This window comes from Gracilinanus agilis, chromosome 3, assembly GCF_016433145.1.
Source record: "Gracilinanus agilis isolate LMUSP501 chromosome 3, AgileGrace, whole genome shotgun sequence".
NCBI classification, from domain to species: domain Eukaryota; kingdom Metazoa; phylum Chordata; class Mammalia; order Didelphimorphia; family Didelphidae; genus Gracilinanus; species Gracilinanus agilis.
Window position 1 is genome coordinate 305,970,867 of NC_058132.1, and position 27,393 is coordinate 305,998,259.

At 39.5% G+C, this 27,393-nt stretch overlaps 1 protein-coding gene across 3 annotated transcripts in view; it reads right to left on the reverse strand.

The window, feature by feature from the left end:
• Positions 1-8,227: 8,227 nt before the first annotated feature.
• The window catches only part of CCDC93 (coiled-coil domain containing 93), a 118,566-nt gene continuing 99,400 nt past the window's right edge, over positions 8,228-27,393 (reverse strand). For all 3 annotated transcript variants that reach the window (XM_044669915.1, XM_044669917.1, XM_044669918.1), the window contains 4 exons: positions 23,594-23,631; positions 22,028-22,112; positions 18,258-18,371; positions 8,228-8,635 (listed from right to left, as the gene is read on the reverse strand). In XM_044669915.1, the coding sequence (XP_044525850.1) occupies positions 8,582-8,635; positions 18,258-18,371; positions 22,028-22,112; positions 23,594-23,631 (291 nt within the window). In that variant the 3' untranslated portion in view covers positions 8,228-8,581. The remainder of the gene's footprint in view (positions 8,636-18,257; positions 18,372-22,027; positions 22,113-23,593; positions 23,632-27,393) is intronic.

Below are 27,393 nucleotides of genomic sequence, written 5' to 3' on the forward strand. Positions count from 1 at the left end.
CTTCCTTCCTTCCTTCCTTCCTTCCTTCCTTCCTTCCTTCCTTCCTTCCTTCCTTCCTTCCTTCCTTCCTTCCTTCCTTCCCCCAACACTATAATTATCTTCCTCAACACTATCTGAAATATAATTAACTAGAACATCATTTGGGTTAGGTAAAGACTGGGTTGAGAATGAGGGTTGGTCATCATCAGTCATTCACACCCTTGTGCCTAGACTATTGCCACCTCTGTAAAGCCTTTCATGATTCTTCTAACTTTCATGTTGTTTTAACTTTGTATATATTTATATCTGTTCCTGTTTACTCTGAAAAGTAAGTTCCTTCAGACTAGGGACAATTTCATATTTGTCTTAGTATTACCAGGCCATTTTTCATGCACTAGCTACTCTTTCCTCTTTACCCCATTGATCTCTCCTTTTTGATACTCTTCTCCCTATCTCTCCTGGTTCTTTTTTTTTTTTTTTTAACTTATTTGACAGCCTCTTTTCAGTCTCCTTTGTTGGATCTTCATCCAGGTCATGCCCACTAACCACTGGTGTCCCATAGACTTTTGTCCTGGGCCCTCTTCTCCCTTGATTCTACTTCATTGGGTGATCTCATGGTCAGCTGCCATGGATTTAATTGCCATCTCTTGTTGAAAATTCTCAGATTCTCAGATATACCTACCCTGTCCCAAACTCTCCGCTGACTTCCAATCCTTGCATCTCCCCCTACCTGGAAGACATTTCAAAACATATCCAAGAGACATCTTAAACTCAACTTGTTCCAAACAGAATATATATATATATATGTATATATATACATATACACACACACATATATATACACATATATATACACACACACATATATATACATATATATAAATATAATTTTCAAAACCAAATGTATCAACAAAAAGCAAATAAACATGTTTATATATGATAATTCATATAAATAAAATTATTATATACATATGATAAATTCATATAAATATAAATATGCATACAGTTATTTATTTATTTGCTTGTTTATTTATAAATGCTTAGAATCTGCCTAGTGTCACAGATTGGTTATTAGTAATCCCTTAGGGCCAAGATGACCAGTGCTTACTTTACTTTTGAGGTTGTTAAAAACTTAACTTAAAATAGGCAACCTTGTCATCCAATTAAGTATCTTGGGAAAATGTTCTTTTTGGACATTTATCCTAAGAAAATTAAGGTTATTTTTAGCCTCACATTTCAAAACCAGTCTTGATAAAGGATCAAAGGCTTAGCATATAAGAGACCTTAAATATCCTCTCGTCCAAGTTCTTGATTTTACAGTTGAGGAAACTGAGACCTAGAGATGAAGTGTCCTGCCCAAGACATGTGATGTGGTAACAGAGAAAATCCTGGATGAAAGGGAAAGAAGTAGGTCAGAACTGAAGCTCATTAAGCAAGGCATCTGTCCTGGTTAATATCCTGCAACAGAAAAGAGAGGTGGGTCCCATTTATATGAATTATCACATATAAACATGTTTATTTACTTTTTGTTGATACATTTGGTTTTGAAATATCAGTCACTTGCCAATGATCCCTTGCTCCATGATATATTCTTTTAAACTGCCTCACAATCTGAGAGTAAATAAATGAAATGTTTTGCTTTGGTGAAGTCCAACAATGCCCATAAATATCATAAATCATTTGCATTGTTCTCAAAGTGTCTTTTGAATCCTGAGCTTTCTTACATCCTTTGATGCTGGCAACCATTGATTTCTGGATAATCTTCTTTGCTTCAGAACCACCAGTGTGATGTAGGCTAGAGGTGAGTTTGAATCCCTACTCTGTCACTTGACCTCTTTGGACTTCAGTTTCCTCAGCTATAAAATGGGGGAGTTGAACTATAGGGCTGTTAAGTCCTCTTCCAGCTCTAAATCTATGATTCTGGTTTTCTTCTCATTGTTCTAGCAGCTTCTTCTCTGTCTCTTTCACTGGCTTCTCATCCTCTTTTTTTTTTTTTTTTTTTTTAAAGGTGGGTATACCCCTTGCTTGGTTCTTGCCATGCTCCTTGTCTATTTCTATATATTCTCTCCTAGAACTCTCTTCCAGACTAGATTTTGAGCTTTTAAGGGACCTTAGGGATCAAATAGATATTTTTAACCATTTTTGTGTCACTTCTCTAATTTTTCCAGACAAGGAAGCTGAGGTACAGACAGCTTCAGGGACTTTCTCAGGCACACATGTAGGAAGTATCAAAGCTGGAATTTGAGCCCAAATCTTTTGACTCCCTTTGGTTGTCCCACTGATATTTAAAACTCAACAAGTTCAAAACTGAGTTTATTAACTTTTCCCTAAACTTTGCCCCCTTGTGACTACACCATTTCATCTAGTAGCATGCTAAGCTTCCCACATATGACTGAAGCAAAAAGATACAACTTAATGGCTAAAAGTATGATCTTGAACTTGAGTTTAAAAAAACCAACTGCACAAGTATATGATGAGAAATTTGCTAAACAAAAATTCATGCAAAAAAGACCTGGTAGTTATAATAAACTCAATAATTGTAGCTGAGCACTATCATTGACTCTTTTCTCTCACTTTTTGTATTCAGTCATTTGTCTTTTCCTGCTAATTCTGCATCCACATATTAACATTTGTCTTTGTCTTTGTCTTTCTATTTTCACTGCTGCCACTCCAGCAGAGGCCTTTATTCCAGCTTGCCCATGCTATCAGTGCAGACTCTCAACAGAAAACTCCTTCTCACTGCCTGGAGTCTGTCAAAAGAATAAATATGATCATAAGATCGTAGATCTTATAGATCATAGAGCTGAAAGGTACCTCAGAGGTCATCTTTGTCTACCACCACCATTTTAGAGGTGAGAAAACAAGCTCAGAGATGCTGGGTGACACATTTCCTATCTTAGATTTTGGTGGTCTCCTTTCTAAAAATGCTCAGACTTCTTTAGTAATTAAAACACTTCACAATCTAGTTCCACTCTATTTTTTAGCCTTATCTCATATTATTTCCCTTCATGTACCATATGTCCTAACCAAACTGGACTATTTCTATTTCTTGAACATATTCCTGCACTGTCCCTTTGCTCAGGCTTTTTTCAGTGTTTGGAATATTCTCTCTTTTCAATTCCTACATAACAATCAATCAACATTTATGAATCACCTACTACATACCCAGGCAGTGTGCTAAGCACAGGCCATCTTTACATCAGCAACCCCCTCCTCAGCTCAATTTACCTTCTCCTTTGACATATATATCATCATATAGTTATTTGCCAGCCACAAATTGCCAGGTATATGTCAGCCACACTCTAAGCTTCATGAGAGCAGGGAAATGTTTTATTTAACTTTATATCAGCCTGCGGGGCTAGCACAATGTTTGGCACACAGTAGGTATTTTTAAAATATTTACTAGACTGAAAGCTTGGTGGTTTTTTTTTTCATAGCAACCCCCAGGTTAATTTAATACTTTCCTGTCCTAACATCCATAACCAAATCTTAGGATTTTATTTAAGTAAAATTATTCTTCACAACAGTAGACATAGAACTTTGACTCCCAAATTCCATTGTGCATCTACTACTAGCATCAGCCAAATAGTGGTTTACTGCCAATGATAGGCAGTCAAATGCAAACTGGAGAAATGTTTCTGTTGGAAACTCTTGGAGGTTCTGGTCTCATGCTCTTCCCAATATTATAGGGTTTAAAATAACCAGTTCAAAGTTTCTCAAGTAATAGCGCATGTGCCAGTTGGAAGGAAACAAAAGCACATAATGGTAAGGATTGTCAGATTTTTCACTGATAAATCCAGTTGTTTCCAAATGGGTAACATTGATCTGGCAAAAGGGCAGATGGCCAGAGCTGATACTGCTTTTGTCTTAAATGAAAAAACTCCAGCCCATAACTCTGTTGGCGTAGTGAGAGCATTTGGCTTCTCTGAGACTACCTAGTGAGAATAACAGAATTGGAGAGTTGGACAAGACCTCAAAGGTTATCTAGCCAAACCATATCCAAATTACAAATCCCTGCTATGATATCCCTAACGAGTAGTATTTGGCCTCATTTGAAGATCTGTTGGTGTGGTGTGGAGAGTGCTGGATTTAGAATCAGGAAAACCAGAGTTTAAATTTCTACCTTTACTAGCTTTGTGATCTTGGAAAAGTAATTTTATCTCTAAGCTTCAGTCTCTTCACTCTTAAAAGGAGAGAAGACTTAATGCCCTTTTTGATCCATCCCAGCTCTATATCTTTGATCCTGTGACAAAGAACTCACTATCACCCAAGACACTCCATCCCATTTTTAAAGAACTACTTGTTAAATTTTTCATCATATAGAGCCCAATTTCTATAGAGGGACCCTGTTTTTTCCCTCTGAGACCAAGCAAAACAAATGTTTTCTATGTACCTTCAAGAATTTGAAGACACATCAAGCCCCACTTTTCTCCAGATTTAATATTCCTATCGAGCTGATCACTTTTGAGCTGGATCTTATTGCAGCATATATTGTAAAATGTTGGTCTAAATCTTATTTGTCATGCTACTTTCTAGTTTTCTCAGAACATTTTATGGAATGGGGAGTCCTTACCTCAGTAATTGAGGTTTTGGGGATTTATTAAATACCTTTTATATTATGCTTTTTAAAATTTTAACCTTTACTTTCTATCTTAGAATCAACACCAAATATTGGTTCTAAGGAAGAACAGTGCAATTGGAGTCAAGTGACTTGCCCAGGATCACAAAGCTAGGAAGTTCCTGAGGATACATTTGAACCCAGGACCTCCTATTTCCAGTTCTCTATCCATGAGCCACTTAGCTGCCTCTACAGCATGCATGTTTGCTTCTGTTTCTTGTATACCTAATCTTGTCTCTTAATTGACTTATTTTTTAAATTCTGCATGAAATATAAATATTGATGATTAACGTTGTTGTATAGTTTGAGATTTGGTATTGTTTAGGGCCCCCTGTCTTCCCATTTTTTTCCATGATTTCCTTTGAGATTTCTGATTTTAAGTTCTTTCAGATTTATTTTTTTTTCTAGTTTTACAAAATGACTCTCTGCTTTAGGTATTGTTTGTATATTTAATTCCAGTGGTTGGTTTAATTTTTCCCCCAAGTCTCTACTACCTATAACCTGTCACCTTATGGATATATTTTAAAGGAATGGAAACTAATTTTTAATAATTATAATAGCCCATCTGAAAAATAACTAGAAATAGAAATTATTTCCTTAAAAACAAAACAGAATGCTGCTAAATAGAAATATTATTTAATTATCTGTTGGAGGTTATTTGCCCCACCACCATTCTCCACTACCCTGGAGAATCAGAATTGATGGTAGAGACACAAGGAAACCCTTGCCTTCAGAACTCTCTCTCCCTTCCAGTAAAAGGAATTTTTTGCTTTGAACAATGATACGTCAGGAAACAAAATTCTAAACTCAGTAAAAGAATCCAGTTAGTTGGGAGTTGTAGGTGTGTGATCTGCTTGATGAATTGTATTTAATGCTTTGCTGAAAATTCAAGTGGTTTACCAAACCAACCGCAGGGATCTCTTCTTGCCATACTCAAAACATTATGAGATCTCAGACACTTCCTAGCTGTGTGACTCTGGGCAAGTCACTTAACTCCTTTGCCTAGCTTTTACCACACTTCTGCCTTAGAACCAATACACAATATTGATTATAAGACAGAAAGTAAGGATTTAAAAACAAAACAAAACAAAACATGAGATTGTCTTGATCATTGGGTTGACCCAAATGTCAAAAACCCTCCAAATTACAGGACAATATTCTATCACCTATTTCCTTCCAGCAAGTAGATGGGATTTTTAACAAGCAGACAAACTAAAATATGTGAGGATGTGACTCTAGTACTTGCTTCATTCCAAAGGTAAAAAGAGAGGAATGCTATTTATATGGATATTGTTTCCAGTTTGGTCAAGGGCTGTTGTCCGGTCTCCTTTGTTAGGCCTCAATTGGTCTAGCATAGGACTTAATGGGCATTAATCCAGAGTGGATTTTTCTAAAAGTTCATACACATCACCCATGCTTCATCATATATGTAATATTTACATATTTCTGTGTATTATTTTATCAAAAGCGACTGGAGTTAAAGTTGCACTTGTTGATACGGCTAAGTCTCACATTTTATTATCCAAAAATTCTGGCTAGTGTTTGGCCACCAAGTTTGACCATGAAGCTTATTGTGAAATCTTCTTTTCAGCTGGCACATATACAGCCCACTGGAATCTTGGGGAATGAAACTCCTACAGTTTTGGTCCAACGATCCCTTGTAGATGAGATAAAGCCCAATCTTGTTCTCCTGGCAAGAATTACCCTCTAGAATCTAATGCCTCCTGGGATTTCCAAGCTCAGCTCTGATGCTTCCCTCCTTCCCTAGTCCACTCTAACCAAAATGGCCTATTCAAAGAGAAGCAAGGCTGAACTTGCAGTGAGGAAGACAGGTTCCCATTGGACACGTCATACTAATATATCCACGGATGAGTCACTTGCCTCAATCTCTAGCTGACAAAATGGCACCATTAGCACCTGCAGGACCCACCCATCTGGCTGTTGGGAGGATAAAATGAGATAATGTATGTAATGATAACAGCTAGCATCTCCCTAACATTTATGATGTGTTAAGTACTTTAGAAATATCTCAGCTGATTGATCATCACAAGAATCCCAGGAGTAGGTACTATTTTTTTTAAACCCTTACCTTTGTAAGGATGAGATTTGTGCAAGGGGGATGGGACAAAAGGAGCCAGAGAAGGAGTGGCTGACAGTTGGTGACAGTTAATGACAGTCGAGACCAGAGAGAGGTCCTCAGAGAGGAACAGGAGGAGAGGTCTTTAGGCGGAGGACTGTGAGGAGAGGAGGGGGACATTTAAGCTTGAATCCAGTCCTGAGGGCTTCCTGAGGATCTTTGGACATTGATACTCTCATTATTGTTACACCTTCCATCTTAGAATCAATACTATGTATCAGTTCCAAGGCAGAAGAGCGGTAAGGGATAGGCAATTTAGGCAATGGGGGTTAAGTGACTTGCCCAGGGTCACACAGCTAAGAAGTGTCTGAGGCTAGATTTGAACCTAGGACCTCCCATCTCTAGGCCTGGCTCTCAATCCACTGAGTCACTCAGCTGCCCCTGGGAGTAGGTACTATTATTAATCCTATTTTACAGTTGGGGAAATAGAGGCAAGCAGCAGTTGAGTGACTCGTCCAAGGAAGATAGTGTCTGAGCCTGAATCTGATAGAAAGTGCTTGTGGTTTCTTGTCATTGGATCAGCCTTCCCTTGTTGGCTTTGTCTTCCCAGACCAGAGCCCTTCGAGGCTTAAGCTTAGATCCCATATTTTCCCTGTCTCATCTGATTCCTCAGAAGACCTCTGTACCACAGGCCACATGTCTAACCAGCAGAATGATAGTAGGAGAGGTATGGAGGGAGCTCAGCATGCCCATGGCTGGGCCCTGGTGCCAAGGGAGCAGTGGCCACTAAGTAAACACCACAGTGGGCAGAGAGGAGGCCAAGGTTCCACGGGACAGGGAAGGGTTGAAATGAGAGTCAGGGAAAAAAACAGTGGGTAAACAGTTCTCAGGTGTTTAAACATGGCGGCCAAAGGGTACTGAAGTACTGCCTTGGGGGCAGAAGGCAAAGACATCTTATAAGTGACTCATTAAAGAGGTCATCCAATCTAAACCCCTAATCTTACAGATTAGGAAAATAAGGCCGAGGGAGGTGAAATAGCTTCATGCAAGGCCACACATGTAATGTCAGTAGTGGCATTTGAACAAAGTCCTTTGGTTCTAAAATCCCTGTTTTTTTCTCCACTGAACCCTCAGAGACCAAGTTTGGGGAGGTCACTCGAAGCTCCAATGAAATCCCAAGTGGGCTTCCTCTAACTGAAGGGGATGAAGAGGACTGAGTGACTGTGTCCTCATTAGGGGTGGGCCCAGAAGCGAGGTCTTTGTCCAGGGCCCTAACACCAATCTAGGCAAAATTGACCTTTCTAGAGTCTAACTCTTTACAACACTAACTATACTTGGGATAGGGAGGACTTATGTACTGCCTTGTAGTTTTATATGTGTATAATCTTCCTTTCCCTTTGGGGCAGTTAGCTTCCAGAATGCAGAAAATGTTTCTGCTAAGTCTTTGTGACCTTCATTCCTTTTCCTTTCCCCTACCCCATTTCCAATGTCTAGAATAATGCCTTGCACACAGAACGTGAGGGCAGCAGGGTGGAAAATAAATATCTGTGGAATGAATGAGTTAAATTTTATTTTATAGAGACTTTATGCAAATATTTTTCCTGATATCTTAATTATGTATAATGTTATTTTGGATGTAAAAGAAAAATCTATACAAAAAAAGAAATATTGGTCATATTACATCTTATTCTGTGGATGGGCTGTTCTAATTTTACCCTTTGTGCTGAATGACCATCATTAACACCTGGCATGGGAAATGAAAGGAAGCAAAATAGAAAAAAAAAAAAAATCCAGGGTATTTGAAGCAGTCCGTCGACATCTCTAGACTCTAACAATCATGTTTCATAATGTAGTAATCCATCTCAAGGCTAGAGAAATCAATTAAGGTTGCCAGTTGATGAGCTTTCTCAGGAAACATGAGATTTCACCTTGGACAGCAGGATTTCATTCTTACGGCATTCCTGATGAGAAAGTGCAATGAGAGATTAATTAGAAGAGCTCACATTTATATGATGCTGCATGGTTTACAAATTATTCCTCTTGGAATTACCTTGTGGAGGTAGATAGTGATGCATCAACCTCTTATCCACATGGGAGTCTTCTTAAGAGATGGGAACTCTTCCCCACTCCCAGCAGCCCCCCAGCTCCAGACCCACTCTGGAGATGTCCCAAACAAAGAGAAAATAAAAATCTCATATAACTGCCTCGGAAGCTAAACTCTGTGGAATTCATGTGGACCAAGCCACTGCTATAACCTTCTTAAGCATGTAAAGATGCTAAGCTTTCTTAAACATGATGAGTTACTTTATAATTTATTTACAATTGTAATTTGTAATATTTGTGTCCACTGGCCTTTCTCACACTCATTTGCCAAACCATGCTGTTTATGTTCTCTCCTCTGTGAAAGCACCTCAAAGACCTCCCAGATTAGGGCATTCCAGTTTGCTTCAGTATTTTTTCTAAAGTAGTGTGTAGATAGTGATTCATAGCTGATACATGTGGAGCCATGTCTCAGTAAATAAGACTTTTTATTTTTGTTTTCTGTCCTCCACCATTAAAATGGACAAGTCCCACAGGTACCCTTTCATCCTAACCCTGGTTCCTTGATGTGTGTTGGCCCATGTCTCTCCATTAGACTAGATTAGGGATTTTTTTTTTAAAATCCCTTGCTTCTCCAGCTGGGTTTATACCCAAAAGAGATCATAGGAAAAAGACTTACACAAAATTATTTATAGCCTCACTCTTTGTGGTGGCAAAAAACTGGAAAATGAGGGTATGCCCATCAATTGGGGAATGGCTGAACAAATTGTGGTGTCTGTTGGTGATGGAATACTATTGTGCTCAAAGGAATAAAGAACTGGAGGAATTCCATGTGAACTGGAAAGACCTCCAGGAATTGATGCAGAGTGAAAAAAGCAAAATCAAGAGAACCATATACACAGAGACTGATACACTGGTAAAATCGAATGTAATGGACTTCTCTACTAGCAGCAATGCAATATCCCAGGACAATTCTGAGGGACTTATAAGAAAGAATGTTATCTACATTCAGAGGAAAAACTGTGGAAGTAGAAACACAGAAGAAAAACAACTGCCTGAACATATGGGTTGATGGGGACATGATTGGGGATGTAGACTCTAAATGACCACCCCAATGGAACTATCAATAATATGGAAATCGGTCTTGATCAATGACACATGTAAAACACAGTGGAAATGCACATTGGCTACCGGGATGGGGGAGGGGAGGTAGTTTCAGGAGAAGAGAAAGAACATGAATCATGTAACCATGGAAACATTTTCTAAAAAATTTAAAAAAATTCCTTGCTTCCATCTTAGAATCAATATTGTGTATTGGTTCCAAGGCAGAAGAGCAAAAAAGTGGGTAGGCCCAGGGTCACAAAGCTAGGAAGTGTCTGATGCCAAATTTTAACCCCAGATTTCCCATCCATAGGTCTGGCTCTCAATCCACTGTTCTACCTAGCTGCCCCCCCAGAATAGGGATTTTTTTTTTAAACCCTTGTACTTCGGTATATTGTCTCATAGGTGGAAGAGTGGTAAGGGTGGGCAATGGGGGTCAAGTGACTTGCCCAGGGTCACACAGCTGGGAAGTGGCTGAGGCCGGGTTTGAACCCAGGACCTCCCGTCTCTAGGCCTGACTCTCACTCCACTGAGCTACCCAGCTGCCCCCCAGAATAGGGATTTTTAACCATTTCTCAGTTATATACTCCCTTGACAGTGTAAAGGCTATGGATTCCTTCTCAGAACAACATTTTAAAATATGTGAAGGAAATACAAAATTTCATTTTGAGGTTAGTGGAAATGTCATTTTTTTTCTCTTCCAAGTGCAAGGGACCTTTGAAATCTGTCTATGGACCCCAAGGGTCCTGTAGATTTCACATTAAGAATTCTTGAATTAGAAGTTCACTAAGATTAGAAGTAATAGAGCTATCTTATGACAGCAGAACACTTCTCTTGCCGGGTCACCATCGTGAAAGGGACACCCCGCTTTGCTTAGTCAGGGCAAGGCAGGCAACATCAGGGGTCATGGAGGAAGAGCTTTTGGCTCCCCGGTCTCCTGGTGCCATGAGGAAAATTCAGACCTTTGCCACTCACATCATGCCTACTTTTTTGGACTGATCTCGGCCAAAGGTTCCAGTTATGGTTCCCAATGCTTTTGGGTGAACCCATAGATTTCTGGAACTTCTATAGCAAATAACTGGGAAGTGTGAATGTTGGCCAAGCACACAGAGGGTATTTTATACTTCTTCAGCTGCTCTGTCCAGTAAAATGATGTAGTGGGGAAGAAAAAGCTCTGGGCCCGGTGGCACACAGCTCTAAAATATGCTATGGCTGTGGCCAGGATATCACTTGAGTTTGGGAATTCTGAGCTACAGTAGGGCTATAGCCGTTCAGGTCTCCAAAATAAGTTGGCACTATTATGATAAACCCCCATCAATAAGGAGGGCTTACTAGCCCAGGTCAGGGGGAGGAAAAAAAAGAAACAAGAGAAATTTAAAGCTTCTGTGCTGAGGGGGAGAGGGTAGGATGGGAAAGGGGAAGGAGGATATGAAGAAAAAATATCAGTCAAAAATCAATAAATATTGATAACGCAGCTAGCTAACTACTTTGTTTAAAGCTAGGATCTAGCTCTATGAGAATACAAAGAATCATAAGACAAGATCCTAATCACTGTGGAATCAGTGGGTAAAAAAGTTCAATAATAATACTAGAATTTTAAAATTATTTAAGAAGTACCACATGGTGAGTGGTACCAGCAAGACAAAGATTGCTCTGAGTTCAGAGGAGGAAGAGACAGTCATGGGCAGGAAGGTTCTGGCTGGGCTTTTTATCATAGAGGACATAGGACCTCGTAAGTCCAGGATTTAGCTAAGCAGATATAGAAACAAGACCTTATGTCATCATGCATAGGTAGTTCTTTGTATTCTCACAGAGCTAGACCCTAGCTTTAAACAAAGTAGCTGGCCGCTTTATCAATATTTATTGACTATTGACATGCATAGGTAGTCCCTATTGTTCATTTACTTCTTAAAATATAAGTCACAGATGCCAATTTGACTTTGTCCCTAAACTTCTGTGGGTATTTCTGAGATGCCAGTTACTTTGGCTGCTAAAATGAGAAGAAAAAAAAACCCTAGAGTAATAGGAAATGTATAGAGAGGATCTCAAGCGAGAATACAAAATTGGTTTGGAGGGCCTTTGATTCAAAAAATTCAATGGTTTAAGGGAATTTTTTACTAAGTGGATCCCTGGAGCCTTAGGGGAAGGTATCCTTATTCTGGTGCTAGACTGTGCCTGCCTGGAGTCTTATTAGCGGAGCCTATTAGTTCACTTCTTATAAGCTTCTTCACTTTTTTTTTTTACACTTTGAAAAACTGAAATCTTTACAGACAGCCATGGGGAACAAGGGTGGAAGCAGAGTTATTCTGTTCACTGAAGTTCATAAAGCCCAGAGTTCTCAAGGGAAAGGGAAAAATTATCATGTGTTGGCAGGCCTTGAAAGATGTGATGAGAAATGAAGGGGGAAAGGGCCTTTAATCTCAGAACCAAGAATCAAGAGCCTGGGACCAGAGTTCTGGGGCCCAGGAGAAGAGGAAGAAGAAGAGCTGTCATTTTTACTACATTTAGGGGGAGAGCATTTACAAAGCACATTTCATTTTCCAAAAACAATCCTGTAATTTGATGGATGAGAGTAAGTAGCAAAGTTGGAACTCAAATTTGGTTCTCAACTGCATATACACTGCTTTTCCCTTGTAGCTGCAGAAATGGAATCGACACCTCTGTGCCGGGGGATATCATAAACACCAGCAATGCTTCCTTGGGCTAGCCCCACCATTCTGACGAGACCTCAATTATCCCTCGTGAGCCACCAAAGCATGGATAGCTTCCTCACTTGGAGTCATGGCCCTAATTTTTCTTTTTATTTAATTTTGAGTTTGTCACCCTTCACTTTACCAGAACCCTTCTCAAAATTATTTCTTTAAAAAAACAAAAGTATTTGTCTTTGTAGCCTGTACCTTCTCAGTAATGAGTGTCTCCCTGCTACGTTAGGTAGAGCTCCATTTTATTTGTCTTAAAACTACAGGCTTCAAGGAGTAGGGCACAGTCCTTTATAGTACTCTGGTTTAACGAAGAAGTTCTTGCCCTCATTCTCTCTTTCCTTCATGATTTGTGTACTTTATTTCTACTTCCTCTCAGCCTTCTCCCATTTCCAGACTGATAAGAGCAAACCCTGACCTTGTTTGTCAGGCCAGGATGAGGAAGAAGAGAACAAAGGATTTAACATCAGAACACAAGATAAACACCAGGAAGAATCTGGATGGCAAATTTACCCAATTAAGACAAGGACAAGACTTTAGAAATCAGAGGTACCCAAGCAGCATGAGCAGAATATCTGTAGCAAGAGCAGGGAGGCTGGAGATTTGCACAGGAAAACAGTAACACTAAAGGAATTTGGGAGACTTGCTCTCATGCCTAAATACAAAGATAATGCCAGAGATTGAAGCTGTAACATCCTGAGAAAGCTTAATGAAGATAAGACAGTAGTCTGAATGGACATTCAGTATTAATTAGGTCTATTAACTTAGTGACCAATGTGGAAAGATTAGCTAAATCTAATAAAATATTGTTGATTAGAGATCAGTGTCCTCTATTTGGGTTCAGAAACCCAGTTGTTCAAATATAGCATTGCAGAGACACAATTAGACTTGAGTCAGTATGAAAAAGACCTGAGGATCATAGTGGTATGCTGTGGCAACCCCAAAACCAAATGTGATCTCAGGCTGCATTTTAGTGTCCAGAAAGAGGAGGGTCAAGTCCCACTCAACTCTGCCCTGGTCAGACCATCTGGACCACAGGGTGCACTTCTAGATGATGCATTTTAGGAAGGACGTTGACAAGCTAGAGCACACCCAGAGGAGGGGAAGCACTTCCAAACCATGTGTGTTAAGGAACTGGTCATGTTTAGCCTAAAGAAGAGCTTTCAGGAGGAAGGAAGATCTGATAACTGTTTTCATTATTTGAAGATATATCACTTGGGAGATGAATGAACTTTTTAAAAAGTATTAAGCATGTGTACAACATACCAAGACCAGTGCTAATTTGGGTCCCTTCTCAGAGCAACAATCTTTTAAAATGTTTGAAGGAAATGTGAAATTTCATTTAGAAATTAGTGGAAATAATGTTATTTTTACAAATACCAAAAGCAAGATAGTCCTTGTCCTCAAGGAGCTTACAGACCTATAGAGGAAGACTGCACAATAGAGTGGTGACCAAACAGAAGTGTTTTAGTTTGAAAAATCACAGAGATAATAAGTGGAATCCTTAGGCAGTTGATTGGCATGACCTTCCTAGGAATGGTAGTATGGATTTGATGACTTCCTAAAACAAAGAATGGGAAGGAGAAGAAGGATAGCAGGGGGCAGTGTTGGTGGGGTCTGGGGCTGGCAAGATATGGCTAACTCTTTCCCCTTAGACTTGTCTTATGATTCTTTGTATTCTCATAGAGCTAGATCCTAGCTTTAAACAAAGTAGTTAGCTAGCTGCGTTATCAATATTTATTGATTTTTGACTGATATTTTTTCTTCATATCCTCCTTCCCCTTTCCCATCCTACCCTCTCCCCCTCAGCACAGAAGCTTTAAATTTCTCTTGTTTCTTTTTTTTCCTCCCCCTGACCTGGGCTAGTAAGCCCTCCTTATTAATGGGGGTTTATCATAATAGTGCCAACTTATTTTGGAGACCTGAACGGCTATAGCCCTACTGTAGCTCAGAATTCCCAAACTCAAGTGATATCCTGGCCACAGCCATAGCATATTTTAGAGCTGTGTGCCACCAGGCCCAGAGCTTTTTCTTCCCCACTACATCATTTTACTGGACAGAGCAGCTGAAGAAGTATAAAATACCCTCTGTGTGCTTGGCCAACATTCACACTTCCCAGTTATTTGCTATAGAAGTTCCAGAAATCTATGGGTTCACCCAAAAGCATTGGGAACCATAACTGGAACCTTTGACCGAGATCAGTCCAAAAAAGTAGGCATGATGTGAATGGCAAAGGTCTGAATTTTCCTCATGGCACCAGGAGACCGGGGAGCCAAAAGCTCTTCCTCCGTGACCCCTGATGTTGCCTGCCTTGCCCTGACTAAGCAAAGCGGGGTGTCCCTTTCACAATGGTGACCCGGCAAGAGAAGTGTTCTGCTGTCATAAGGCCTGCTTTTTGGGGTGGATCTTTGTTCTGGTTCTCTGGTTCAAGAGAAGCTTTTCTTAAGGATGCGTGGGGGAAAGCACAAATATCAAGGTTTCTGGTATCATCTATAAATGATTTTAGGGAAAGAGGATTTTAAGTGATGTAGAAAATTCAAGAGGAAGAAAGCAGGATGTGAAGCTGGGGAAGATGGACAAGGGTCACCAGTCCACGTAGCTGCTGCGATTTTGCAGAGTACAGTGGGCTGCTGGGTTGAAATTAAAACAAATTTCCTTACTCCAGGGTCTCTCAATCCCTTTTCTGTGTGAGGAGTACTGCCCTGGAGAGAACTTGCAGGGGCATAAGAAGGCCTAAAAGCACTAAGCTGCGTGTGCAACCATAGGTTAGAAGACAAGTGAAGTGAGAGACTCCAGGGGAGGGGAGAGGCCGAGGCACACCAATGCAGCGAGCGGCAGTGCCGGTGTGAGGCCAAAGGCCAGGGCTGGTGCAGCTCTCATGCAGCGTTCCTTAGAAGAGAATTCTAAAACCACTGGCTGAGAGAGCTCTGACTTAGAGAGGCTAGATGAGGAGAAGAAGAGAGCCAAGGTGAAGTTTCCCTGCTGCAGGGCTGAGAAGAGAGCTGCAGGTGGGCCTGACGAGGGCTATGGCCGAGGCACAGAGAGCAGAGCGATAAGGAGGCCTTTGAGGGAGAGAGGATTATTCACCCCCTCGTCTGTTACTATTTCTTCAGGGTATTGGGTGATTCTGAAAAGAGCATCGACAGTTAGCTGGGGTAAAGAGAGGCCTAGCTGGCAGAAAGAGCAACCATATCAAGCAATCGGCCCTCTCCTGGAGTACTGGGGAAGAGGTTATGTTCAAGCTTTTTCTGAGCTCCTTCAGAAAGAGTCAACAAAATGGCATTTGAGGTTTGTGCTGGCCAGCTGGGTAGTACAGTGGATAAGAATGACAGGCCTGAAAACTCATCTTCCTGCATTCAAATCTGGTCTCAGACACTCACTAGTTATGTGACCTTAACCAAGCCACTTAACCCTGTTTGCCTCAGTTTCCTCACCTGTAAAATGAACTGGAGAAGGAAATAGCAAACCTCTCCAGTGTCTTTGCCAAGAAAAACCCAAATGGGGTCATAAAGAGTCAGATGTGACTGAAACAAATGAACAACAATCACCCACCACCAGAAATTTCATATGTATGTAGGCCTTGTTTTCCAAACAAACCTGTCAATTTTTGGAAGTCAAGGACTTTTCTACTTCTCTTGTATTATTCCCTGAACTGAACACATAAGCAATCAATAGACTACCTTTGCTAAACTGGAATACCAGACCTATGCAGTCCTGCCTTTAATTTCTAAAATGTGCATATCATGCATTCAATTTAGTGCACAGGTCAAAACATATATATTCATCACCCTGGCTTCTATTGCCCGCTCTCCTATAATTACACTGTATTCATTTGGTATATATTCTGAATAAATGCATATGTATGTGCCACCTGCCCCATTAAAATGAAAGCTCCCTGAGAGCAGGAATCGCTTCACTTTTGTCTCTGTATCCCCACCACAGTGCCTGCCCCAGAGGAGGCAGTTAATAGATGCTTTCTGATTGAATACCCAGCGAGGTGGTACAAGAGGTCTAGGAAGTCTCAGTACTCAAGAATAAAATAAGCATTTTTCTGCCCTGAAGATGACAGTCTAGCACTTCCAAGGTGTTGCTCCTGTCTCAGGAAACGTAAGCATCACCAAATGAGTGTTGGGCTGCAGGAACATTTCTCATTTTTGCCTTTGCTTATTTCAGTTCATTCAGATTAAAAGAAGAGAGGAGCCCAGGAATAGCAAAGGGATTTTTAAAGTCTTGAGTATTGAGTTTCAGAAAATAGTATGGAAGCATAAGATTCCTGAGCCTGATACAACCTTGGCAATCATCTAGCCTAGTAATGGGCAAACTATGGCCCAAAGGTCAGATGCGGCCCTCTGAAATGTTCTATCCGGCTGCATGACATCATTCCTAATTTGATAAATACAATGAGTAGGATACAGTAAAATGAAACTTCGAAAGAGTTGCTATAGAAACAGACTGACAGATGAGCATTTCTTTTCCTTTGGCCCCCTCTTTAAAAAGTTTGCCCATCAATGATCTAGCGCAATCCTCACTCCAAGGGTCAGCAAATTTCTGCTTACAGACCTCAACTAAGGGGGACTGGCTATATCTCTTAAAGCAGCTGACTTCTGGACAAATTTAACTGTCATGAATTTTTCCATCATTCATGATTTAAAAAAAAAAAAAGAAGCCATCTGCTTCTAAAGAAGAGATTGCTGGGAGTCTGAATTTGGACCAAAACAATTTTTTTTTTTTTTTTTTTGGCGTTGGAGTTTTCTTCTGCAAAAGGGTTTACATGGAAAAATGTTTTACATGATTGTACATATAAAATCTGTATGAGTCTGCTTACCATCTCGGGGGATGGGAAGAAGGAAGGAAAAAATTCAAGATGCAGAATTCTTTTTAAACTGTTTTAACAAATACTTGGGGAAAAATAAAAATAAATATTAAACCTGAAGAAACAAAAAATAACAACAAAAGAATTTTTCCATCATACTGAGGCAAAAAAAAATCTGTCTCCATGTAACTTTTTCCCACTGGTTAAGTTCTGCTCTTAGGGTTAAAGTAGAATTAAAGATTGTTGTCATGACTACTCTGAGTCTTTCCTTTTCCATTCCCTGAATGGCATAGTACTGAGTAGCTTCACTATTCTTGTCAGTTTTTAGAGGGATTCTAGATAACAAATGTTTCCTGTCCATTTAAGAAGGGTATCCAGAGAGTTTACCTCATAATTTCCCATCTGAAAATTTTCTTGGATTCGCTATTCTCCAAGATGATTTCCACTCTGAAACTCATGGCTTTTCTGGTTGGAGAGAAGAGGCGGTGGACATCTGGGAGCTTCTCCCAGACCCTCAGGAAGGCAGCTCATCATTTTCCTCCTGGCTTCTTTCCTGGACTTCATGATCTCTAGAAACTCCTCTAACTCCCCAGGTAGGCCTTAACTTTGGAATAGTTCTAATTCTGACTATCAAGACTAAATTTGCTTCTTTGCAACTTCTAACCATTGCTCCTGTTCTGTAGGACCAAAGAGGAACAAATCCAATCCCTTTCACATAATGGTTTCTTAAGATACTTGAAGACAGCTATCATGTCCCAGTGATATGCTCTTCTCTAGGCTAAATAGCTCCAGTTTCATGACTTGATTCTTACATGGCACAAACTCAAGATCTTTTTCAACTTGGTTGCCCTTCTCTGGACATTCTCCAGCTTGCCAATGTCCTTCCTAAAATGTCACCCACTGACAACTTGGTCAAAACTTTGCTCTTACCTCCTTGAATTCTTTCACGGTCTTAAAGTATAGCCTCTGTTTTTCTAATAGTTCCAGGTATTCATCATTTAACTGGTCTCTTCTCATTTTGTTCTCTTGCTTCTTCTTCTCCAACTGTTAAAAAGTTTTAAGAAAGCACAGTGAAAAGAAATATTTTGTGCCTGGTCCACTTACAACAACATTGTTATAATTATGCATAGTGCTAGAAACAGCATTTAAGAGCTGAAAGAGCCCTCAGAGATCACATAGCTTGAGACAGAAGAGAAGTGACTTCCTTTTCTCTCCTGCCTCCCAGCACACTGGGCCAGGGAGAGCAGGCATAGTTCTTGCTCCTAATTTTCCAATTCCTCCTTCTATAACCTATCACTCACTAGTGACCAGTTTTTCTTTGAGATCCACTCCATCCATGCATGTCACCCTATCCAACTCCTAGCAGCTAGTAACTACCTGGCCATTTATACCAGCCCAGTCTTCCTCTCTATACCAAAACTTACCCTTTTGCTAGGGACTTCAATGGGCATGTGATATCCCCTCAAATACCCTGGCTTATCAGTTTATCAACCTCCTCATATATATCACTCCGGCTCTTGTACTCCAATCCGGCCAGCACCCACAACACATCTCTCATCTCTGTCTTACACCGGCTGTCCCCCATGTCTAGAATATGCTCCCTCCTAAGCTACTTCACAAAGAATCCCTCATTTTCTTCAAAACTTAGGCCAATGACCACCTTTTACAGGACACTATCTGGTCCTTCCTTCTGCCCACTGCTAACGTTCTCCCTGCCTTCTTTGCATTTTTTCTTCATATTCTTGTCTTCATGGATAGAATTTAAACTCCTTGGGAGGAAGGATTGTTTCATTTTTTGGATTTATATCTCTGGTAACTCTCATAGTACTTGACACATAATAGACACTGTTAACTTATGCCCTTACTTCAACTTCCAGTCACTCCACCCTTCTCTGCTTTTCCAAACTATTGCCTCTGCCCTGGCCTCACTTTCCCCTCTTCAAAAGCTTAGTCCTTTAGTTAGCTGATTCCATTTTATCTTGCCTTTGACCCCTGAATCTCTTGCCTTTGTGTCCTATCATTACTCATCCCCTTTTCAGCCAAAATAGAACTTTGAAATACTTTCACCTGTCTTTTCTTCTACACTACTGAATAGTTCTAGAAAAACTATAACTATTATCTGGATCCACTAAAAATTTATGTATTCTAACCTCAAATGGGCCTTCATTGATGCATGCCAATCTTTTTAAATACTTCCCTGATCAACTCTCTGTCAAACTCCCCAGAACTGCTCTTTCAAACTCATTCTCAAACCATCTTTGACACACTCTCCCTCCTCTTCCTCAACATAGGACTTTGCCTCATATTTCAGTGAAAACAAATTAAAGCCCTCTGTCTGCAGCAACCTCTCCTTGAAACCTCAGGATCATCCTTGACTTTCTACTTTGCTCTTGTTTCTGATGACAAATAAGGAGGCTTTTCTCCTTGCCCAGGTCAACCCTTCTAGAAGCTCTTGCTCTTGATCCTATCCCATTCAGTCTCTTCTAGGAGCTCATTCCCATCAATCAATTCCACCTCTCTCCCTAATGTCTAACTGGACCCTTGTCTGTTGCCTACAAACATGACCAGGTCTTTCCCATCCTTAAAAAGCCTAAAATTAACCCTACTATACTTAGAGAATCAGATTCTCTTTCACAGCCAAATTCTTAGAAAAAGTTTCTCACACACATTGCTTCCACTTTTTGTTCAACTCTTGTAATCTGGCTTCTGTCATCCTCAATACTTGATTGAAACTGCTCTCTCCATGGTCACTAAGGGCCTATCTATTGCTAAATCCAATGGCCCTTTTCCAGTTCTCCTCTTTTTTGACCTCTTGGCAGTGTGTGACATAATGCTGATCACCTCTATCACTCTGGATATTCTCAGCTCCATGGGTTTTTATGACACTGCTCTGTTATGCTTCCAATGGTCCCTTACAGCTCCAATTCTATAATCCTATGTTCCAAGATGAATTCTAAAACTGTTTTGAGTCACGGCAGTATTACTAGAATAAGTGTGCCACCAGTTAAGATGAGTCTTTTGAAAGTGACAATATTAACTTCAAATGTGTAAGTGTTAGCATTAAAAACATCCAGTTTCATCACATAACAATTGTGTGTGTATATTTTTACAAATCAGTCAATGTCTCTGTCTCTGTCTCTGTTTCTCTCTCTCTCTCTCTCTCTCTGTCTCTGTCTCTGTCTCTCTCTCTCTGTCTCTCTCTGTCTCTCTCTCTCTCTCTCTCTCTCTCTCTCTCTCTCTCTCTCACACATACACACACACACACACACACACACACACACACAAATAGATAGAGGTACAATAAATTGCCTTTCACTTGGGTCTATCATGTTTCTTTTTCCATAAAGGGCTGAGTTCTTACTGAGAGTGTCCTCAAAGCCAAAAAACCCCAATTGACATTTTCCTCATTATGATTACTTTCCTTAGGAAGTAAGTAGTAGCTCTAAGGAGATGAAACCTCCACAAATACCTTATGGATCATAGAATCTTGGACTTTGAAAGGAACTTAAGAGGCCCTATTTCAAATTTTCAAGAGGATCTATTTCAAATCATATCAAAAGCATGAATTGTTGAAAACCTCTAATAATGGGGAGCTCACTACCTACTGAGGTAATAATTCATTCCATTTCTAGACAGATCTGTCAAAAAGTATTCCTTATATCAAGTGGAAATTTGCATCCCTAAGGTTTCTACATTTGTTTATCATTAGCAAAAGTTCACTAACAAGAAGAGGTTGGGGCTAGAAAAGAATGGATAAACTAAAATCCACTGACAACTCCCCAATCCAAATTATGCAGGTCCCTGCTAAGGTTACAAAAATTGATAACAGCCTCTATTTCCCTATCTAGAGAGTGGGAGTCTGTGGTAGCCACGGTAGGTTCATTTTATCTCTTTAAAGTAAAGACTAACTGAAATTTTATAGCCATTTTTAAGGCAAAATCTTTCCACAGCCTAAATAGTAATTGCTGGTGTGTTTTTAATAGGCCCACAATTGAAAGATAAGCTTGATTCCATCTGGAGGAAGTAGGTAGTTATGAGTCAGTTTCCTACAAATTTGATGAAGTCTATTTCACAATTAACAAAATAAGACAATTTCTGTGGTAATAGTATAGGCAACCTACCATTCTGATCTACAAAGAGGATGGCCCTTAGCCAAATTATGAAGCAAAAATTGATTATCTTTGATGCCCTATCCTATCCTTTCTCATCCTTTGTCCCTTTAACTGTTTAAGGACTGCCAGGATTTGGTTGATCATCCCTTGGTTATATTTATAATTTAGAAGTTTCCTTAAATGCTTTTAAGGAAATGCTTTTAAGACACAAAGGAAGTAATTTCTAATGTCAGAATTTCAGGTATTATGACAGCTCAATGAGGGAGGGTTATCTTGGGTTGAGGGGCCTTCCAGGCACCACTCAAATCATACCACATAATGAAGCCCCAACTTTACCTGCTGGCTCTGGCCATGGAGGAATCTGGAAAAAGAACTGCAATTCTTTTGGAAGAGAGGAGGTGTCACTGGAGGGCTTATTAGGTAGTCTTTTCAGGGTCTTCTCTATCATAATTATATTATTTTTGATGATTATAATTATAGTATTATCCACTTATTTATTATAAAGGTGAATTGCTTCTCTTGAGTAAGTTTTTTCTTTTTATAATGAAGTTTCAAGTTTAGAGGGAGAAGAAGAGAAACCTAACTGACCTTCATCCGATTTTGTTTAATTCCATCTACAATCTGTTCCATCTGTCGCAAAAATTGGTCACGAGCAGCAGTGGAGGCCATTGCTCTAGAAGAAAAGCCAAAAGATGTTAGTCTATGCGATTCCTGGGGACCCAAGTCACTAGATCAAATCTAGCAATTAGAAATTAACATTATCCTCTGTGGAGGGACGCCAGTGGTGATTTCCAGCTCCTGAAAAATGAACATGCTAGAAACAGCTTGTGTGTGTGCAGAGGGCAGAGTGCTGGAATTTAAGTCAGGAAGACTTGAATTCAAATTCTGACAGTCTTGGACAGTTAGCAGCTGTGTGACTCTTGACAAGTCACTTAAACTCTCTAAGTCTCTGTTTCCTTATCTATAAAAGGGGCATAATAATAACACCCACTTCACAGGGCTATTTTGAAGATCAAATGAAAAGACATATGTAAAACACTCTGCAAACCTTTTAGTGCTTAGCCAATATTATTATAATTATACTTTAGCTTTGATTTTTCTTAAATGTTGGGTATTTTAAAAAAACTAATGGTTTTTAATCCAATTTATTTTTAAAATTACCAAATGTAGCATTTATTTTTTTTAAAAGTAGAAATAAAAAGGATTTTGGAGTTGAAATTCTTATTTTTATAGTTTCAAGATACTCCTTAAGAGAGCTGGACAATGCAAGGAAAATCAACAGTAAATAAAATGGAATTGACATCATATTATAATGTTCAATTTTGTACTTAGAAGACATGAGCTATTACACTCCCCCTTTTAAACTGGAACCATGGGTCGGGGGGTTGGGGGTGCAGAAATGCCTCTAACATAAATACAAAAAGCATCAATAAAACTAAGAAAGAATAACATCCAAGGTTTAAATAAAGAACAACAGTAACAACAACAAAAAGAACAAAGAATTAAAAATGTGGGTGATCCAAAGAACAAAGGAGAGGTGTACGGTGGGCATGGCACATCACCAGTGATTATGGTTCTCAAAATATGAGCTTGTAAAAGCAGATGAGCTGGCCTGACAACACTAGTAAAGGATAAAAGATGGCTGTTAAGTGTTGTACTGATAACTAGTAAATGTAAAAAGATCCTGAGAAAGGATCCCCATGCATGGAGAATCTCCTCTCTGGAAGATTTTTAGAGATGGAAGAGAACATGAGAAGGCATGGGTGGATTATAAGCTAAAAATATTGAAAAGAGTGCCCAAGAGATCACAGACCCATATTCAAGTATAAATTAGCAGATGCTTATTGACTTAAAAAGATGAACCCCCAATTCTTTAAAATAGTGAGATTTCTAACACATTTAAAAGAGGATTTGATTTATATATAATTTCTTATAAGAAGAAATTGACTGTATAAGTCAAGATATATTTATACTTAGCAGCAAGTAGAGGCTGGATGTCTAAGAATGGCATCCTCCCCCTAAACACTGGGATGATTATACTTTTTAAAACCACATTTTTTTTAATCCCATCCATGATACAAAGATAGTTCATTTGAAAGTACAGTATGTGCAGCATTTTATAGGAAGGGAGGCCAAGTGATAAGGATTACTTACTGTTGGAAGTTTTCATGAATTGAATTCAGCAAAGAAATCTGAGGAAGAAAAATTCTGTGAGCTGAAGGATAACTGATTTTGAATTTGAAGATGAACTGATTTGAATTTGAAGGTTATTTTTTTTCTAAACATCACTAAGAAGTTTACATTTTGCTTATGCTGGGTAAGGAACATGCATTTTCCAACTGAGATATATATAGTGAAATTACTTTATCATTCCTATGGATGATTCCTATTTGAAAATGGAGGTTCCTATTTGAAAAAGATGCATTTTCTTTTCTTTTCTTTTTTTTTTTTTTTTTAAACCCTTACCTTCTGTCTTGGAGTAAGTACTGTGTATTGGCTCCAAGGCAGAAGAGTGGTAAGGGCTACACAAGGGGGGTCAGGTAACTTGCCCAGGGTCACACAGCTGGGAAGTGTCTGAGACTAGATTTGAATCTAGGACCTCCCATCTCTAGGCCTGGCTCTCAATCCACTGAGCCACCCAGATGTCCCCCAAAAGATACACTTTCAAAGAGTTTTTTTTTTTTTATTTAGGAAAAAGAAAAAGACAATCAAAACAAAAACAATAACAACTAAAAAAGGCAATTTATAAATGTAGAAATAATCATTTTCCAAAAGAAATCCAAAAGAAAGGAAATTCCCAAATCCAGTTGGAGGGGAAGCTAAGATAAAATCAATGCCATTTGTACGACTGCTATCATTGCCCCTTCCCAACATGCCGATGTGTGTGATATTTTAATTGCTAGGAACCCATCAGTGGAAAACCACTACCAGCCCTCTCCTTCACAGAAACAACTTCCGCCATGCCCAGGAAGGAATTCCAAGAAATCCAAAAAATCCAAGAAATTCCCTCTAAACTACAGGCTCTAGAAAGGTGCTGAATAAACAGTCAGGAGACTTGGGTTCCAGGCCTGGCTCTGTCACTAAGTGACTTTGTGGCCTCTAGCAAATTTCTTATCCTTTCTGATTTGGAGATTCACCATGAGCAAAACAGGAATGATAATGCTTGCTCTCCCTACCTCATGCACAAAACACAGGTATAACCAATACACTGTTTAAACAGAAATTTAAAGTGGTTCCATGGCAGAAAGTTTTGAAAACAAAATTTTGCAAACACAAAGCAACTTGTAAAGTTTTTTTTTTTTTTTTTTAAAGCACAATATAAATGCAAAAGAAGTCTATTGGGGCATTAATAGATGAGGGTCTGGGTTTGGACCTAAAGTTTCAACTCCTGGATGAGGAAACTTTCTCTCCTAATGTAGGTATGCAACTTCTCTACAACTTACAGTCTTAGAGAACTGCTGCATTGTTAAGCAGGCAGTGTTTTAAGGTTAAATATTAAAGGGGGAAAGAATCCAACATCTTGTAAAACTACTAGATCAAGAGGAATTCATGAATAACAAGGTGCTTGCAGTAGGGACAGGCCTACTCCAGAATTCTGGATGATATCCCCAAAGCAGCCAAAACCAATTCCCCAGAATACTATGGCCTAGGAAAGACTGTCTGAGAGCACACAGATCTTTAATGTTCGACCATATCACTCCTGCCCCCCACTCCTTGACCTAAAAAGAACACAACAGAAGGGGATATTAAAAACTGTTTAAATATAAATTGAAAGTTCAGTCAATAAGAGTCAATAAAATTGATGATGATAGTTAACAAGAGATTCAGAGCTAGGGGACAGGATGTTTGTGGTAATGCTTCCCAGAGATTTCTAACAGTCATCTTCTAGGATGACAGATTTAGAGTTATAAAGGGCATTCAAGGCCAGCTAGTCCAAAACTCTGATTTTACAGATCAGGAAACTTAACCCCAGAGATGTTATATGATTTGTCACATTCACAGAAATAGTAGGTGACAAAACTAATATTTGAATTTTAGTCCTTTGGAATCAAGGTACATCTTGTCTGGAATAGAGTCATATGAACTAAATAAATTTATTTCCCTCACTCTATCCTCTGTTCTAGCCAGATGATGTCAAATCTCTGAGGAATGGTTCTTTATGCTTATTCTTAGACTTCAGAGAGCCTGGCATGTAGTAGACACTTAATAAATGCTCAATGATTTGACTAATTCATCTCCTGGACATTAAACCAAAATGTCTCTAATTTGATAAAAGTGATTTTCTTGACATTTTATAAAGCCTTAATCAGAATTGTTTAGTAGAAATATCAAATGGGTTTCAAAAAGCTAAAGGAAGGCATTGAGAAGATGGGTAAAAGTCCATGAGCTATTACTTTACATGCAGAACAAACATTCCAATGTTTTGTAGAGAAGAACCTAATCACTGCTTAATCATCACAAGGATATGGTTATAAACTCATCCATTTGGCAAGAGTTATGAGATCTTTAGGCTGATGGGGGAGAATTTGGGTTTAAATAGCAAAGAAGCTTTTGGTGCCAACAAAACCCTAGTGACATCTCTAAAGAGCCCCAAGAATCCTACACCTACATGGTGCTCACTGGGTCTAATTGATCATAGTTCTGACTAATCCACCACCAAATGGAGGGGAACTCCTCATTTCCATCCCAATAAACAGCTTCTCTCTTAATGCTCTTTGCTGGTTCTTCACCACAAAGCTGCTAGCAGAGCCTGCCATCCCTTTGTGGAAACGAGACACTGAAGATCAGAAACAACCTCAGAGGTGTTACAGGATTTTCTAAGCTGGTGATCACTGGTTCTGACCCAAGTCAGGCAGTCAAGGCACAGCAAGTAAACCCTTGTCTTTAGTGCTCTGCTGGAGGGAAATGAAGGATGAAAAACACGGTCCCTGTCCAGTGGGAAATCAAGCACACACATCTTCAAGGGCCAGGGCCAAGAACGAAGAAGGCATGACGCAGGGAAGCTGAGCCTGGGTCTGGTGCTCAGGGACCTCCTCACCTAAGGCTCCAGGCCTTCTCACACCACACACTGAATGGACTCAGATCCAGGGTCCCTGGCCTCCTGTTCTAGTAGCTCCCTGTCTTAGCAGCAGGCCTTTTCTCTGGCTCTTGCCCATGCCTGGAATGTTCTTCCTCCTCATCTCTCCCTACTGCCTGTCCTTCCTTTATCGAGTCCCACCTTCTACAGGAAGCCTCTCCCAGTCCTTAATTCTGGTGCCTTCCCTCCATTATTTATTCCCCATTTATACTGTCCAAGTCTATTCATATATATGTTTGCTTGCTGTCTGCCCATGTTAGATTTTATGCTTCTTGAGGGCAGGGACTGTCTTTTACTTTTCTTTGTATTCCCCAGCACAGAGAAGGCACTAAATAGATGACTGACTAACTGTCATTTCCCCTCTTTACATGTCACATTTTATTCATCTGCCAAATAAGAGAGGTTGACTAGATGATGTTTTTCCTAAATATGTATTCATTTGAATTGGGTAACAATTTAACTTGAGCATTGCACCAATGATTGCTAATCCAGTATAAAACATGGAAAAATGGCAAGATTCTCACTTTCTGGGTCCTCAATCTACCTTGTATATGCTGGGAAGCAGCCCCAAATTGCCCCTAAATTTAATAAGGTCATGAACATTAACCAGAGTACTTTGAAGAAAAATAAGGTTAAGTGATATGACATTCCATATAATATCCTGTTATGTGTGAGAAATATACTTTTTTGGTTTATTACTTTTTCTGTGGGAAATATACTTGTGAAAACATTTTCCTCAGTGACTCAGGGCGAAATATTTTCTTTTTAAAAAAGATATTTCTAATGACATCTTTTGTTTTGACTTCATTTTCTTTCCACATATATCTCTACTCCTCTAACCAGAGCCATTTCTTGTGACTAAGAATAAAAGAGAGAA